This window comes from Lycium ferocissimum, chromosome 10 (genome assembly GCF_029784015.1).
Source record: "Lycium ferocissimum isolate CSIRO_LF1 chromosome 10, AGI_CSIRO_Lferr_CH_V1, whole genome shotgun sequence".
NCBI classification, from domain to species: Eukaryota; Viridiplantae; Streptophyta; class Magnoliopsida; order Solanales; family Solanaceae; genus Lycium; species Lycium ferocissimum.
The window spans coordinates 30,938,767-30,954,820 of record NC_081351.1 but is presented as its reverse complement, the minus strand read 5'-3'; the positions used below and the strand labels follow the sequence as shown (position 1 = coordinate 30,954,820).

General features: G+C 35.2%; 2 protein-coding genes across 2 annotated transcripts; one reads left to right on the top strand and one right to left on the bottom strand.

Annotated features, from left to right (window-relative positions):
• The first annotated feature begins 3,474 nt into the window (after positions 1–3,474).
• LOC132035314 (uncharacterized) lies at positions 3,475–4,469 on the top strand. The gene is made up of 2 exons (XM_059425585.1): positions 3,475–4,220; positions 4,328–4,469. The coding sequence occupies exons 1-2, from the start codon at positions 3,863–3,865 to the stop codon at positions 4,372–4,374; spliced, it is 405 nt and encodes a 134-aa protein (XP_059281568.1). The 5' UTR covers positions 3,475–3,862; the 3' UTR covers positions 4,375–4,469.
• Positions 4,470–12,965: 8,496 nt separating this feature from the next.
• Positions 12,966–15,555, bottom strand: LOC132035313 (patatin-like protein 2). Its single transcript, XM_059425584.1, has 7 exons — positions 15,257–15,555; positions 14,959–15,143; positions 14,597–14,783; positions 14,302–14,463; positions 13,839–14,141; positions 13,564–13,739; positions 12,966–13,270 (listed from the first exon to the last, which is right to left on the bottom strand). The coding sequence occupies exons 1-7, from the start codon at positions 15,386–15,388 to the stop codon at positions 13,195–13,197; spliced, it is 1,221 nt and encodes a 406-aa protein (XP_059281567.1). The 5' UTR covers positions 15,389–15,555; the 3' UTR covers positions 12,966–13,194.
• Positions 15,556–16,054: the final 499 nt, after the last annotated feature.

The following is a 16,054-nucleotide window of genomic DNA, read 5'->3' as shown; positions in this document are numbered from 1 at the left end:
TATAGAACTAGTTTATGATATCATATGCAGTGTATAAGGAAACATATTTATAGGCCTCGCTCTCGAGAAACTTAGTAACTTAATGGGTCAAAGATTGACTTATTAAATCAAGAAAGTTTCAATGAAAAGTTATGGAAAATTCTGGGAAACATGTAGCAGTAAGGACAGAGTATCATGAAGTGCAAATTAAACACGCTTAATATAGGTTTTATTCAATTAAACTGGACTCAGAACAACAACTAAAAAAAAAAACATTTGAATTTTCTTCCATTGAAAAGTACTTCTTGTACTCGTAAAGCTTGTGTGGTTATGGTATGGACCACATCTATGTACTATGGAACACTTCCGAAGATATTTTCTTTTCTAATTTATTCAACGTATCCGAGACTCAGTTATCCGGCTAATTTAGATTTGTCGTAAATGACCCATTAAGGAGAAGCGCTCTTTGCTAGAAATTTCTCTACTTCCCAAGGCTTGAGCCCGAGATATCTAACTAATAATGGATGGATCTTATTCATCGATTTGACCACATTCCTTGAGGTAAACTTGTAACGCTAGTTATATCTTATTCTTAGTCTTACTTCTTTATTTTAAGTGCAATATTATTTCTTGTTGTGAAAGAAATGAGTATAAATTGAGAGAAATAGTCAAAGTAAAACATTTCTTCCTGCATACTACGAGTAATACTAGTCTCTTGTACTCCTTGTATTATTGGAGCTGAATTTTTCAAGCTTCTTTAATTGGTTAAGTCGGAAGTTTGGCATAAGTTTACTATTCAAGGTCGAAAGAGATTTTCCTAAGAGAAATACACGAAACAGCGTTATATTGACATATTATACTCGATAATATTAATGCAAACACGATAATTTTCCAAGTAGAAGCGTAAAATAGGTTTTTAATGTACCTCTTAAATTTCCTGATATCTTGAATCACATGCATCAGAACTTTTGCTATCTCAATTTCTTTTTTTATCGTAGTTAAACTATATAAAATAGTGACAGGATTTGTTACGAGCACCAAATGTTTATTCACAATATTTTCTTCTGTAACACTGCAGAATATACATTACAATTATGACTTGGGCATATTTTCATTTGTTATATATTTTTAATATAACATTTTATAGCCGATTCCAGTAATTGAAACATAATCACTGTTAATCTTATGACGCAATCTATTTAAGTATATTTGCACAAGACAAAAGTTTAATTTGCATGTCCCACATGTATTTAAGTAAGGGTGTGATTATAAATACGAATTCTTAGAAAATAAAATTTTTTAATCTTTTCTGCTGGAAAGCTAGGAAAAAGAAAAAATATTCTTAAATAATTGATTGTTGCACCAGCAATGAAACCAACCAAAGTCGCGTTCGAGAAGAAAACAATGATAATTCCTAACCTGCAAACAATGATAAACCAGCCATGAACTTTAAGTTGATTACCATATATTTAAACTAATTGAATTAGCAAACACATGGCAACAACTTTAAATTTGTAAAACTGTAAAACTAAACTTTTGATAACCTTAGTTTACTTTGAAATGCAAAGTTAGAATGAAAGGGATCCATTCAGTGGAAAGGATATACAGGACTCAATACTTTAGGATTTTTAGATTTTTATTTTAACTCCAATATTTTCTTTTCCTTTTCCTTTTCCTTTTTTTCCTGATAAAGAACACAAGTGAAGTATCACTTACCAACGTACCGTGCATCCACATAATGATGCGAATAGCTACATAGTAGCAAAATTTTCCAAGAGTCAAGACTAATGAGCCTGCAAATAACATCGCCACTCTCTCTATCTCTACTGATTAATCAATTAAAGCTCAACAAATTCCCATCAGATTTCTTCCTAGAGAATCTTTGGCCATATGTTGAACTACATTTTCTCAGTTTTTGATGTTTTTTTCCTGAAAACAAATGACATGCATTAGCCAAGTAATTTGTCATGAACCCACACATCAACAATTACAAATATCAAGGACCCCTCCCATGAATATGTTTCAAATGAATACCATGTTAGAATTATTTAGTATATGTGGACTTAACATTAACTTATTATTACGTTTTAGCAAAAACGGGTTGAATGTTAATAGTTGGTGGATAAGACAGAGGTCGTTTATTTATGTGGATTCCATGACCGGCCCTTGGTGGATAAGGTACGTACCTTCTTTTCGCGTATTATATTACTTTATAGGTGTTCTTGATCTATGTGATTATTGTAGTCATGTTTCTTGTTGATTTTAACATTTGGTATCAGAGCCACATCACATAGATTTAGAACCCTTTTAGTATTTTATTAGATGAGTAGATTGAAATACTAAAATTGTAGTTATATGAATCTCTCCTTCTCTGTTGATTGTCGTACATCACCGTAATGTTTTTCTTCAACATCCAAATATATCATATAATTTGACATAACTATGTTAAAGTGAGAAGTATTAAATTCTTTGACTAATCACATGGGTTACGAAAACAGACGGTCAATGTCACCAAGTTTTGAATTAATATTACCAATTCTCCTTTTCCGCTGCGCTACTTTTCACACACTGTGTTAAAAAAAAAAAAAAAACTTTTGGTAAAGTCTGTTAACTGTAGCCTTCTCCAATTTTGGTTTATCTCTTTTGGACAAAGGAATCCAATTGACAAAGTGGGTATAGATTTCTTCAATTCTTAAATTAATTGATTGGATCTTTGGACAAATAAAGGGAAAGATTACTGGAATTTAATATTCTGAAGATCAACGAATTATTTCTTGTATTGGACCCTTTGCTAATTCAATTGGTGTATAATTTGCTGTCTGAAATCTTTATGCTAATGTTAGAAGAAAAGCTCCATCGCTTAATTCACTAAGTAGGTTAGAGAAGCTACTGTGCATGACACCACATGATGTCTAATTGTTTTTCCTACATGAATTTGGTTTCACCGATAGATTGTAAATAAATTAAATTCATAACATATTTAATATTGTGCATACATGTTGTGTCGTATGTGCTAAGCAATGGCGAGTGTAATTCCCGAGGTTGAATTTGTTTTGTGAGTTGAGGCGAATGGTGTACACCAAAGTGGCCTGTTTGCTTTAATTTATGAGACTTGTTTAATCCGTTTTGAGGGATATCACTGAGTTAGAACATACAATGGCCTGCCCAAAGGGGGTTTATTGTGTGTTTTAATTTGGTGTAGTGATGAGGCCCATTATGTGAAAATATTTTAATTTAGTGAATTTGTCTGCCCAAAGGGGATAGGTTTCTAATATTGAAATATTTTCTTGCCCTGCCCAAAGGGGGGCTACTTGTTGATGTTGCGGGACTCATCGTTGTGATAAATTATTGATCTTATGCCTTGCTATTCTAATAAACCCATTCATGTTGTGTTGTTTACAGTTACGATTTCTATGAACAACAATAATCTTTGAAGTTGTGGTCCTGTCGGGCTCTAACTTTAAGAGATGGAAGGAAGATCTTGAATTTGCTTTGCGTGAAAATGAACCACCAGCTCTTACTGACTCTAGCACTGCTGCTCAAAAAGAACATTATGCTAGGTGGGAGAGATCTAATAGGCTATGCATCCTTGCCTTTAAGAGGTCAATTGCTGAGCACCTCAAGAATGGCTTGCCTGAAACTACCAATGCTAAGAAATTTCTTGCTCAAGTTGAAGAAAGGTACCTTGTATCCAATAAGGCTGAGACCGAAGATCTAATGAGTAAACTCGCGGGGATAAAGTATGATAATTCTGGGGGGGTTAGAGATTATATACTTAAGATGGTCCACATCCAGTCGAAACTGAAAGCTCTTGACATAACTCTTCCTGATCCTTATATTGTTCACTCTGCACTTAACTCCTTTACCTGCTGAGTTTAGCCAAATGAAAACTGCCTATAATACTCAAAATGAAGCTTGGTCAATCAATGACCTTATCTCTAAATGTGTTGTTAAAGAGGAGAAAATTAGAAGAGAGAAGGGTCAGATAGCCTTGTTTGTTTCCCATGATTCCAAAGCTAGCTCTAGTAAGGGGCCTAGGAAGTTTCAAAGATCTAATAATCATACTTTTAAGAAGGGTCAGGACACCAAAAGACATGGTAAAGATCAGACCGAATATCCTGGGGTTAATAACGCAGTTTTTAAGAAAAATAATAATTGCTTCTTTTGTAAGAAACCTGGTCACAAGCAAAGAGATTGTGTCAAATTCCATGCCTGGATAAAAAAGAAGGAGACAAAAGAAGGTAATCATCTTGCTCTTGTTTGTTTTGAGTCACACTTAGTAGATGTCCCCATTAATTCTTGGTGGTTTGACAGTGCAGCTACTGCCCATGTTGCCATTTCCTTGCAGGGGTTCACAAACAAAAGGAAGCCAAAGGAAACAGAGTCAAAAATTAGAGTCGCCACAGATGTCCAAGTTGAAGTAGAGTTCATAGGAACAGTAGTTTTAGACTTAGAAACTGGTTTTAAACTTGTTCTGGAAAACACTTTTTATGTACCGTCTTTCAGACGGAATTTGATTTCTCTTGCTCTTTTAGATAGAGCTGGTTTTGGTTTTAGTTCTCTCAATGGAAAAGTTAATTTGCTTCTGAACTCTGAAGTTGTTGGTCATGGAATGCTATCTGATGGTTTATTTAAAATTTCCTTGGCTTCTGATGTTGAATACAACTCTTTTAATTCTGAGATTGTTGGATCTAAACGTCCTTTTTTAAATGAAAAGTCAGGTATGTTGTGGCATAGGCGTTTGGGTCATATCTCTAAAGACAGAGTTAATAGATTAGTCAAGTCCAATATTTTACGTTCTCTTGATTGCGGGGACATAGGAACATGTATTGATTGTATTAGAGGAAAGTTGACTAAAACAAGAAAAAAGGGTGCTACTCGTAGTTCTGATTTGCTGGAAATTATTCACACAGACATAAGTGGTCCATATTCTACAACAATCATGGTTCTAGTTATTTCATCACCTTCATTGATGACTTTTCTCGCATGGTTATGTCTTTCTTATTAAAGAAAAATCGATTCTCTTGAAAAATTCAAAATGTTTAAAAGCTGAAGTAGAGAAACAGGCGGGAAAGGTCATTAAGATAGTGAGGTCTGATCGTGGGGGTGAGTACTATGGTAGACACACCGAGGCTGGGCAAAATATGGGACCCTTTGCCAAATATCTGCAAGATTGTGGCATAGTTGCTCAGTATACCATGCCTGGTAGTCCTGAACAAAATGGTGTAGCTGAAAGGCGAAACCGTACTTTAAAAGACATGATGAGAAGTATGATGAGTAGATCTAATTTACCTGGTTTCCTCTGGGATGAAGCCATTAAAACAGCCGTGTACATTCTTAACCGTGTTCCTTCCAAGTCAGTTCCTAAAACACCTTTTGAGTTGTGGACAAATAGAAAACCTAGCCTAAACCATTTTCGAGTTTGGGGTTGCCCTGCTGAGGTGAGAATCTATAACTCTTCTGAGAAGAAAACTGAACCTAGAACCTCGCGTTGTTTTTCATTGGTTATCCGGCTCATTCTAAGGGATACGGGTTCTATTGTCCTCTGAGGAACAAGAATAGTTGAATCACAAAATGCAAAATTTCTTGAATTTGATGTTGCAGATAAGGATTGTTCGCAGAATGTTGCTAGTGAGCCTGCTGAGAATGTTGAAGCTATGAGAATCACTCTTCCCATTGCCACGGAAACCTTTGTGTCTGCACCTGCACACGTTGAGTATAATGAATCTATGCCTGTGTAAGCTGAGGATCCTATACCCGCAGAAGTTCAGGCACCTGCTGTTATTGAACAAGTTGTTCAGGCACCTGCTATTGTTGAACAAGAAGTTCAAAATTTGAGGAGATCAAGTAGACCTAGAAGATCAGCACTACCTGATGACTATTTGGCATACCTTGCCGAAGGTGATGTTGTGGATCCTGTGACGTATTCTGATGCAATATCATGTGCTCAATCAAAGATGTGGTTTGATGCTATGACTGAAGAGATGAACTCCATGAGTAAGAATGAAGTGTGGGAGCTTGCTGAACTCCCTAAAGGTCATAAGGTTGTCGGTTGCAAATGGGTCTTTAAGACTAAGAAGGATTCAAAAGGAAATATTGAACGCTTCAAGGCAAGATTGGTTGCTAAGGGGTTTACACAGCGAGAAGGGGTTGATTACAATGAAACATTTTCACCTGTGTCATCTAAGGATTCTTTTAGGATCATTATGGCACTGGTAGCCCATTTCGATCTAGAATTGCATCAGATAGATGTAAAAACAGCTTTTCTGAATGGTGATCTTAATGAAGAGGTTTACATGGAACAACCTCAAGGTTTTGTTGGTATAGGTGATGAGCATCTAGTGTGTAAGTTGAAGAAGTCTATCTATGGACTGAAGCAAGCTTCTCGGCGATGGTATTTGAAGTTCGAGGAAATTGTCACTTCTATGGGCTTTGTGGAAAACAAGATTGATCATTGCATCTACCTCAAGATCAGTGGGAGTAAGTTCATCATTCTCACTCTTTATGTTAATGATATTTTACTTGCAAGTAATAATTTAGGACTGCTTCATGAAACTAAGCAGTCATTAAATAAAGTATTTGATATGAAAGACTTGGGAGAGGCATCTTTTGTTCTGGGTATTGAAATTCGACGAGATAGGTCACGTAAGTTATTGGGACTTTCACAAAAGGCCTCTATTGATCGTATTTTGAGCAGATTTCATATGGAAAACTGTAAGGCTGGAGATGTCCCTGTTGTAAAAGGTGACAAATTAAGTCTAGACTTATGCCCCAAAAACGATCTAGAGAAAGAGTATATGAAAGATGTGCCTTATTCAAGTGTTGTAGGGAGCCTTATGTATGCACAGGTTTGCACTCGTCCTAACATTGCCTTCATTGTCAATGCTCTTGGGCGTTATCAGTCTAATCCAGAGAGAAGCCATTGGGCTGCTGCTAAGAAAGTAATGAGGTATTTGAAGAAGACTAGAGATTATATGTTAGTGTACAGAAAAGTTGATGATCTTGAGGTGATTGGTTACTCAGACTCAGACTTTGGCGGATGCCCTGACAATTTAAGGTCTACTTCTGGTTTTATCTTCATGTTAGCAGGGGGTGCAATATCTTGGAAGAGTGTGAAGCAGACCCTTATAGCATCTTCGACTATGCAAGCAGAGTTTGTAGCTTGTTATGGAGCAGCTACGCAAGCCATTTGGCTTAAAAAATTTATTTCGGGACTTATGATAGTTGATTCCATCTCTAGACCCTTAAAGATTTATTGTGACAACAGGGCAGCTGTGTTTTACTCGAAGAATAACAAATCATCTTCAGCTTCTAAGCACATGGAAATAAAATATCTAGCTGTACGAGATATGGTTAAAGGGGAGGATATTGTGATTGAACATATATCTACTGATTTGATGCTTGCTGATCCACTAACTAAGGGATTGAGACCCGTAGTTTTTAAGCAGCATGTTGATAACATGGGCGTTGTTGAGTCATTTGATTTGTTAGGTTAGTGAGAGTATTCAATATTGTTATTTTTTATTCCTTATTAGACTCTTTACCCTATTTTTTCGAGGCTTATGATGATATTATCTCTTTGAGACATTTATGCTATGGTGGATTTTGTTATCATTTATGTTGTTGATTATTATGATGCTCATTTTAATGTTGATTTATTATCTTAATTTGTCTTATGTGTTGGTTATGTCTCATGTTGATAAGATCATGTTGTTGTTTTGTTGGATCTTTTTGGAGACATACATAGTATATTATTCATGCTTTGTGAGTTTTCTTGGCTGTTGCACGATATAATATGTTGCACATGTTGAGCCTTGAAAATTAAGATTTTCTGGTGGAGCACATGTTGTTTTAGTGCTCACATGTTGTAACAGAAAATCGCGGTGACGGTTTTTTTGATGGTGCGCATGTTGATTTAAAGCGTACATGATATGAAAAATCGTTTGAAGGACTGACAATGAAATAGCCTTGATTTGGAGTCCATGTTGGCTATTTCTTGCTACACTACCACACCTTTGGGTTTGTGTCTGCAGAACTTCAGTGTTAGTGATTGTGGACTAGTCTTGTATCGTTGAGTGATGCAAGTACTGCTGCATTTCGGCATTGATAGTTTTGTTTGACTAGACCATGATGGAAACAACGCTCCACCACTATATGTTTATGGCCACTGTCTATTTAGCCTGAGAGTCATTTTTATTAAAAAAAAAAAAAAATCCAATTTTTTATAATTAAGTTAATGTTGTCCAAGTGGGAGAATGTTAGAATTATTTAGTATATGTGGACTTAACATTAACTTATTATTACGTTTTAGCAAAAACGGGCTGAATATTAATAGTTGGTGGATAAGACAGAGGTCGTTTATTTATGTGGATTCCATGACGGGCCCTTGTCGTTTCATGCAATAGGTGTGGTCTGGCAATAGTGTAGGCCTGTTGTAGACTGGTGAGCCTGTAATGGGGAGGCCCACTAGGTTAAGGCTTTTAAGCCTATAAATATGAGGCTAGGTCCCCTCTCCTAGCTTACCCTAAAACGTATTCCCATAAAAGTGTCAGCCGTTTTAAGCTTAAGGGGAGGAAGACTCAGCCTAGTTCGTCTTCAATTTTGCGTTGCTATGGCGGACAAAGGTACGCACCTTCTTTTCGCGTATTATATTACTTTATAGGTGTTCTTGATCTATGTGATTATTGTAGTCATGTTTCTTGTTGATTTTAACATACCAAGCACATTAACCATATTTATTGACTTCCGGAATTGATTGCAAGCGCAAATCTGTTAAATAGAGGAAGTCACATAAAATGCAAAGGATCACTTACTTATGAGGGCACCCATTGGACTGTTCACATCCTCATTAGAAAGATTCAAAATATCACCTGAAATGGCTGCACCCTCCAAATAATAATGGCCACTTCTTTGGATGCTGTATGCCTTCAGTTTGCATTATGCAAAGAATTAGTGTTAGAAGAGACAAGAGAGGCAAGCACACAGTCTAGGCAAATTATTTTATCAAAGGCTTATTAGTAATGGAAGAAGATATATAGAGGTGGATTTTCATCATTTGAGATGGCACGTTCAATGTCATGACTACCTTAAAGATACTGATCATTTCTTGGCGGAAATTACCTAGTTGGATATAAAGTATGAGAATGAACATTCTAAAGAAAAAAATTGAAGGTATAAGTACATGAACGTATATAAAGGGCAGCCCGGTGCACTAAGCTCCCGCTATGCGCGGGGTCCGGGGAAGGGCCGGACCACAAGGGTCTATTGTACGCAGCCTTACCTTGCATTTCTGCAAGAGGCTGTTTCCACAAGTACATGAACGTATATATATATAAGAAATTATAGTCCAATTGAAACGGTTAAAAGGAGTTAAAAAAATGTGACAAAAATTGGAGACCTTCATATCCTGCAAGGCCATAAAGCAAGAGAAGTGGTAGGGACATATCTTGCTGATATACAATCTGAATCACCAACCAGAACTGTATAAGAAATTACTAAGATAGAGTGACTAAGATAAAAATTAAATGCGACAATTGATACTCTATGTCACCAATGAAGAGTGTATAAAGGTTAGTAGTCTTGATATATCAGGACTATCTTCTCACGTGGGGCAAATTAAGAAACATGTGGAAAAAGAAGAAGAAAGAATGGAGGTAATAAAAAACCATATTAAACTGAGTGGTTATAATGAAAAAAAATGACATTCCTAGTACTCCTTTCCAGTCTGTTCGAGATGCAACAGTAGTTAAAAAGTGTTAAAATAATTATAGAAAAATTATGTCGAATAGTGTAGAAGCCTCTTTTTCAACTGAAAGACATCCTAGGTACCTCGAATTGCATAAATTCATCTTCTTTTTCGATACGCCTCAATATAAATATCATTACAGCTTCTCTGGTTCATCATCAGAAAATCTTCATGCAAATTCAAACAGTAAAATCAAAAGCAAAATTTCAAGCTTAATACATCCTCTGTTTCTATTTTCTTAAACTAAATTTTCAAATTTGGAAAAATGTCTCTGATTCCAAGCTTCTTCGGTGGTCGTGGCAGCAACATCTTCGAAACTTTCCTACAGTTTGTTCCTTATGCTTTCATTATTGTAAAATGAAATAGGGAGAGACTTTAAAAAGAAAGTGCTAGGTTAAAGGAAGCTCAAAACCCCTATTTGTCACTCTCAGAGCATATACACAACCACTGTGAGTTTGTATTAACATGAGTATGAAATAAAATTACTGCCGTGAACCGTGAAGGAATATTATGTTTATGTCTAAATTGTCATGATTTGTGAGAGCAGTGATTTGATCTCATAGTCATCCTCATTTTTTTCTTTCACTGAATCTACAACAGATATTTGTCCATTCTTTTCTATGGATAGTTCTTTCCCTGCACTAACTTGTATGAATTTGACCTGGCCCGCCTCTCAGTAGGATGTATGTTAACAAACAGAACTGGTTGGTCGGAGCTCTGAGAACTCTTCTTGCAGTTAGGTGGAGTGTAAGTAGATACAACCTCGTCAATTAGTCCAAAATCTGCAAGATTTATCACAGATGTCCCTAAAAGTTGGCCTCTAGTTGTCTTAGACGGAATACTGTTCATGCGCTCGCTACGTTTTACCATGCAAAGACATAAATCTGGCCAATTTTCAAAAGACAATAGATGCTAGAGCTACAAAGAACCTCATTTTTTTTATCTCCAAACCATATTTATCGTAATTTGACAGTACATTGCACAAATTTCAATACAGTGATCTCTAAATGTGCTACTAAGAAGCAAGATAGTCATTGAGAATCATTCGCTAAATGGTACTGTCGATCACATAAATTAAGTGTCTTAGAAAAAAATTATCATATGCAACAATATGTTACACTTCAAACTACAATCCAAGCATATTCACTTTTAGCACTACAGATAGGCGGATATGGAGTTCAAGAATGTAATGCGTGTGGACGATAAGGGATCAGCTATTAAGGCGGCAACCATTATAACGTAAAACACAATTTTCCAACCTATGCTTTGGTATCACGTTTAACCAGAAGCACCGACACTGCTTTACAAGGAAGGCTGCTTTATAGATTCAAATTTTGGTCAAAATGCGAACTGGAAAATTCAGAAAACACCCAAATCTGTGGAAACTAACAAAGATATAACACGCGAGACCTAGAAAAAGAATACCCAGCTCTGTTTCATTGCATTCACCCCTAAATTAGTGAATTTCACTCTTTCCAATTCTTTTTCCATCTCTATTACAGAAGTGCAACCTCCTTCTTATTCTCTCTTTTGGTCTTTGTAATCCTTAAAAATGCTAAGGCCCTTTTTAGCACTTATCCTTTCCGTGCTTAAGGCATACTGATCAATATAGAGCGGAAGAAATACTTGCATACATAGACACTCTAAACTTAAAGCTAGCCAGTGAAAAGTTACCTCTTTTGAAGTACAAAGACCAAAATGTGAGGTGGCAATCTTAATTGAGAAAGTTACCTGGTCAATAGACCACCGCATTCTATCTTCAAAATCATTGTTGAAACAATTTTCTTAGCCTGGATAAAGAACTTTGTCAGAACTGGCATAGTTGTGCATATGCGAAAGGCAAGAGGATGCAGTTTTCCTCACCAAATTACAAAGAACAATTTATCCAACGGTGAAAAGTCTTAAACCGCTATTGAGTTATATTTCAAAAGATGTGGGAGTGAGTGAGCTTTTAGTAAACGAAAGGAGTCTGATGAAATGTACATGAAAATAGTTGATGCTACAAAAGTAGAAGAAATTGGTTGTGATTGTGAAAGGTAAAGTCGCATACCTGGGTAAGTTAGATGTTTTTTTTCGCCGTGAAGAAGAAGCAAAGAGAAGTTGGCGTAGATCTTTCTTGCAAAAATTGCTGAAGCAGGCAGATGTTGGCCAGAACAGGGAGGGGTGTCGCGTTTTGTTCGTAGCGCGAGGGACGGCGGCAGAATAGTTTGTACATTGTCTGGAGATTGATGCTGCAAAGAAGCGGCAGAATAGCAAGAAGAGATCAGCGGGTGTGATGGGGAATTAGGGAGATGGGTTATCGTTTTAATAATCCTTGCCATAGTTTGCGGGGTTGCGAGGGCCGAAGAGGTGTGTGTAATTGGTGGGTTGTATTTTTATGGGTGTAAAATTATTTTTTTCCCCTCAAAATTTTGTAAAAATAGATAAATAGAAATTCTGTGATTCTGTGATGCCACGTCAGCGGGCCTTTGGCCTGCTTTTATATATATATATATGATTAGCAGAACATATTCTTTGTGAAGTAAGGAGAACATGTTATCTCAATAAACACATCGAAAATACAGAAAACCAAAGTTCTTTAGCTATTATTTTACCTTGGAATGGGGTGACGTTTTGAAGCTTTATTTATCTACAACAGACGAAGTGAAACAAGTCATTATTAGTTGTAGTACTGGTCCAAAACTTCTATCCCCTTTTGTTGCGACTAGCTAGAGTTAGCACAAAAATGAGTTTTTGTCACTACATTTCACCGGGGACGAATTCAAAATTTAATTTAATGAAATATGAATCACAATTTTGTTTCTTTATTGGGTTCAGATTTGTTATAATTTATACATATTAAGTAAACTTCTTAACACAAATATATAATTTGATCAAAACTACTAAATTTCACTAAACTCGTAACTTCAACGGTAGATCTAGTTTTGATGTTGGCTGACTTTTCCCGTTTCTATAATGACTTTAGCTGCCGCTAGAAGTCTAATTTCTAGTAGTGAGCTAATTATTTAAATTTTACAATAATAAACGTTTCAATGTTGAGTTTCGAAAATGTAGGAAGGAAAAAACAAAAAACACGTCACATGTACATTTTACCCGAAAGTTTTATACCCATTACGAAAACGTGATTTTAACATGATTTTTAATTACTGAACTTTTAGCAGACAATAAAGAATGTTGTGAGTAAGACTTTATTTTTATACAAAGAATTACGTAGATACTATTAAAGAACGGATAATTTACATATATCACATATGTGTATATATGAATGATGATGAATACATTTTACACTAGTACTAGTACAACAAATAAATAAATCGAATTTCATAAAGTACTTCCCTATACCTAATATTCCTCCTAAAATAAGAAATTTCGTCGGGAATATAGCTAGGAAATTTACACTGATAATATATATTACATTAACTTAAACTTAATTTGTCTATGTAGGAATTAGGATCTTCTTGATGACTGCATTACTTCGAGACTTTCGTGACAAGTGGCGACCTTGACTCACGAAGTCTTCTTTCATTGACCAATATTGTCGCAAACCTATCACCAAACGAAACATTTTAATGAGTTAACTTATGACATAAACATAACAATGTATAACTTCTAACAACTTAGACAATATGACAGTAAGACTAGCTAAAATACATTGATAATACAAAAAAAATAAAATTGTTAATGTATATATGGTTATATCTGTCTTTAATATATCAACATAGTCACAAAAGAACAAGGGAGGGTTTTTCTAACACCATTTTGTCTAAAATGTTTCACATACATTTAACTTTTTTCTCAAAGAGCCAACGTAGTATCAAATTAAAATTCTGATGATATACCTTTTAAGGGCTTCCTCGTTATTTCCTCCTTTAGGAATTGGTTCTGTCAAACCTGTTTCCAAATTTACCCTTGAAAGTGGCTTCTTCAATAAATTTTTCCCTATTTCCACTAGCCTCTTCAAATTTTCCTTTGTAGCTACATCCACTGAAGCTTCTGTTCCACTCAGTCCATCATCCTGTTAATTAGTTTCAATAAAGAAAATGTTTTATTAATCAACCACTACCCATCAAAAAAAAAAAAAAAAAGACGACAAGACCAAAAAAAAAATACGTACTTGAATTCGAAGGTAACTATTTTCACAGTGAAGAGCTTGAAAAACAATAGAATTATGATAATCCACCATATCAGCACTTGACTGTGTGAATACTTCGACTAATGGTGTGGAACCTTTGTGAAATAACCAATCAACAATACCCCATTTGGCTGCCATGGATGAATTATATTTTTGTTCCCATTTTGCAGATCCTGTCCCTATTGATATTACAAGGAAACGCCCATAATCCATGGGTTTTATAGGGAAGAAATCTGGATTGTCCTTTAATATTTCTTTGCTCACTTCTGATAGTGCAACCAAACCCTGAAAAATACATATGCCAATATATTTTTAGTGTTTTCTCAAAATTAGTAACGTCATGACTCATGACACATAACTTGCTAAACATATGTCAAATTAAAATAAACTGATATAGTTTTTTTTTTTTTTTTTAAGTATCAATATATATGTATTAAATTCTTACAGGATTATTTGCAGAAACGCCACCATCAATGAGATGATGTTCTCTAACATTGCCTTTGCCATCTTCAACTTTGAAATAATGAGCAGGAAGATAAGTTGGAGCTGCTGAAGTACTGATACAAACATCGGACATCTTTGCATCATAACATGCAGATCGTTTCGTCTGTATCAAAAAATCGAGATTACATTCCATTTGGTAATAAAACTTAAAAATAAAATTACGAAGTACACGTTAACTAATGAAAGTGTAAAAGAATTTTTTACTGTTAGTATATATAAATTGAATTTATGTATACCTCATAAGTGGAGAAAATGGTAGGTTGCAATTTCTTGATATCAAAAGTGGGAATGACAACGTTGGTTACAGTGTTGCTAAGACGAGTATCTTTCAGCTTCTCCTTGACAACCTCATGCAGGTACTTACCATCATATTTTGGTCCTACTAGAGCTTGCAGCATGTTTCCAATAGAAGCAAACCAACCACTGCATGTTTGTGAATTCAGCAATTAAAATTGTATAATTTGGTTTATATTTGTACACGATCAATTCAATTTAACCGACTACATAAAGAGTTAATATTGTTGTAACAGTGAAGAACTTGTATATTGTTGTATATAAAACTCCAATTAAAGCGAAAATTATATAAATATGTACGTACCACTTCTTTTGGGGGAAAATCTTTGGACAATGATCTAAGTAGAATGGAGTAATATCTTTGGCTGCATAAAGTGGACGATTATTTTCGTCCGGAGCCGTTAGCATGGCCGTCACAAGGCCACCGGTACTCGTTCCAGCAATCACGTCAAAGTAATCTGCCAGTCTTGCATCTTTTCCATCCAACTCCTGCAAATTTAATACTAGCTGTTTTATTTGCCATGCATGCAAAAATTAAAGTCGTAAAAGAGGAACTGATGGATCATGATGTATAATATTTATGTGTATAAAAGAAAATTGACCTGAAGTTGGGATTCAAGAAAACTGAGAATGGTAGCCGGAATAACTCCTCGAATGCCACCTCCGTCAATGCTAAGAATAGTGATCAAATCTCCATAGGTTGGAGGTTGGATTTGAGATGTTTTTCTCTCCATTTTTTGATGACTTATTCTAATAAAATAATTCTAAAATAATTGATACTATAACCAAATAGACGGTATTGGAAACTGATTCTAAATCAATAATCTTACTATTGAAGAGCTAGAAGGCTTGGACAAAGTTGTTTAACTTATAAAGGTATTGTAGGAGAATATTGAACTAGTTTTATGATATGCCATTGCAATGTAGAAGATAACATATTTATAGGCCTCAGTTTTAGAGACTTGGTGACTTAAACGGTCAAATTAAAGAATTGACTTATTAAATGAAGAAAGATTCAATGAAAAAATTGAAGAAAATTCTGGGAAACAAGTAACAAGGACAGAGTTTAATCAAGTCATGAAAATTAAACACGCCTGAAAAATATGTCTTTATTCAATTAAATTGGATTTCAGAGCAGCAAAAAACATTTGAAATTTTCTTGCATTGAATATTATTTTTTTCTTGCTCAGCATGCAACCGCAGCCAGAGAAAAGTAGTAATACTCGTAAAGTTTTGTGATGTAATGGAATGGACCCCGCCAAGCTATGGAACTAGTCGCGCTCGAACAGTGTAATTTTTTTTTACGTAATTCATCTTATTTTAAAATTTCAAATTTCACTTTTGTGAAGATTTAGTATATATAAATATGTGTGTGTTTTTTCGGTGATATGATATTGTAA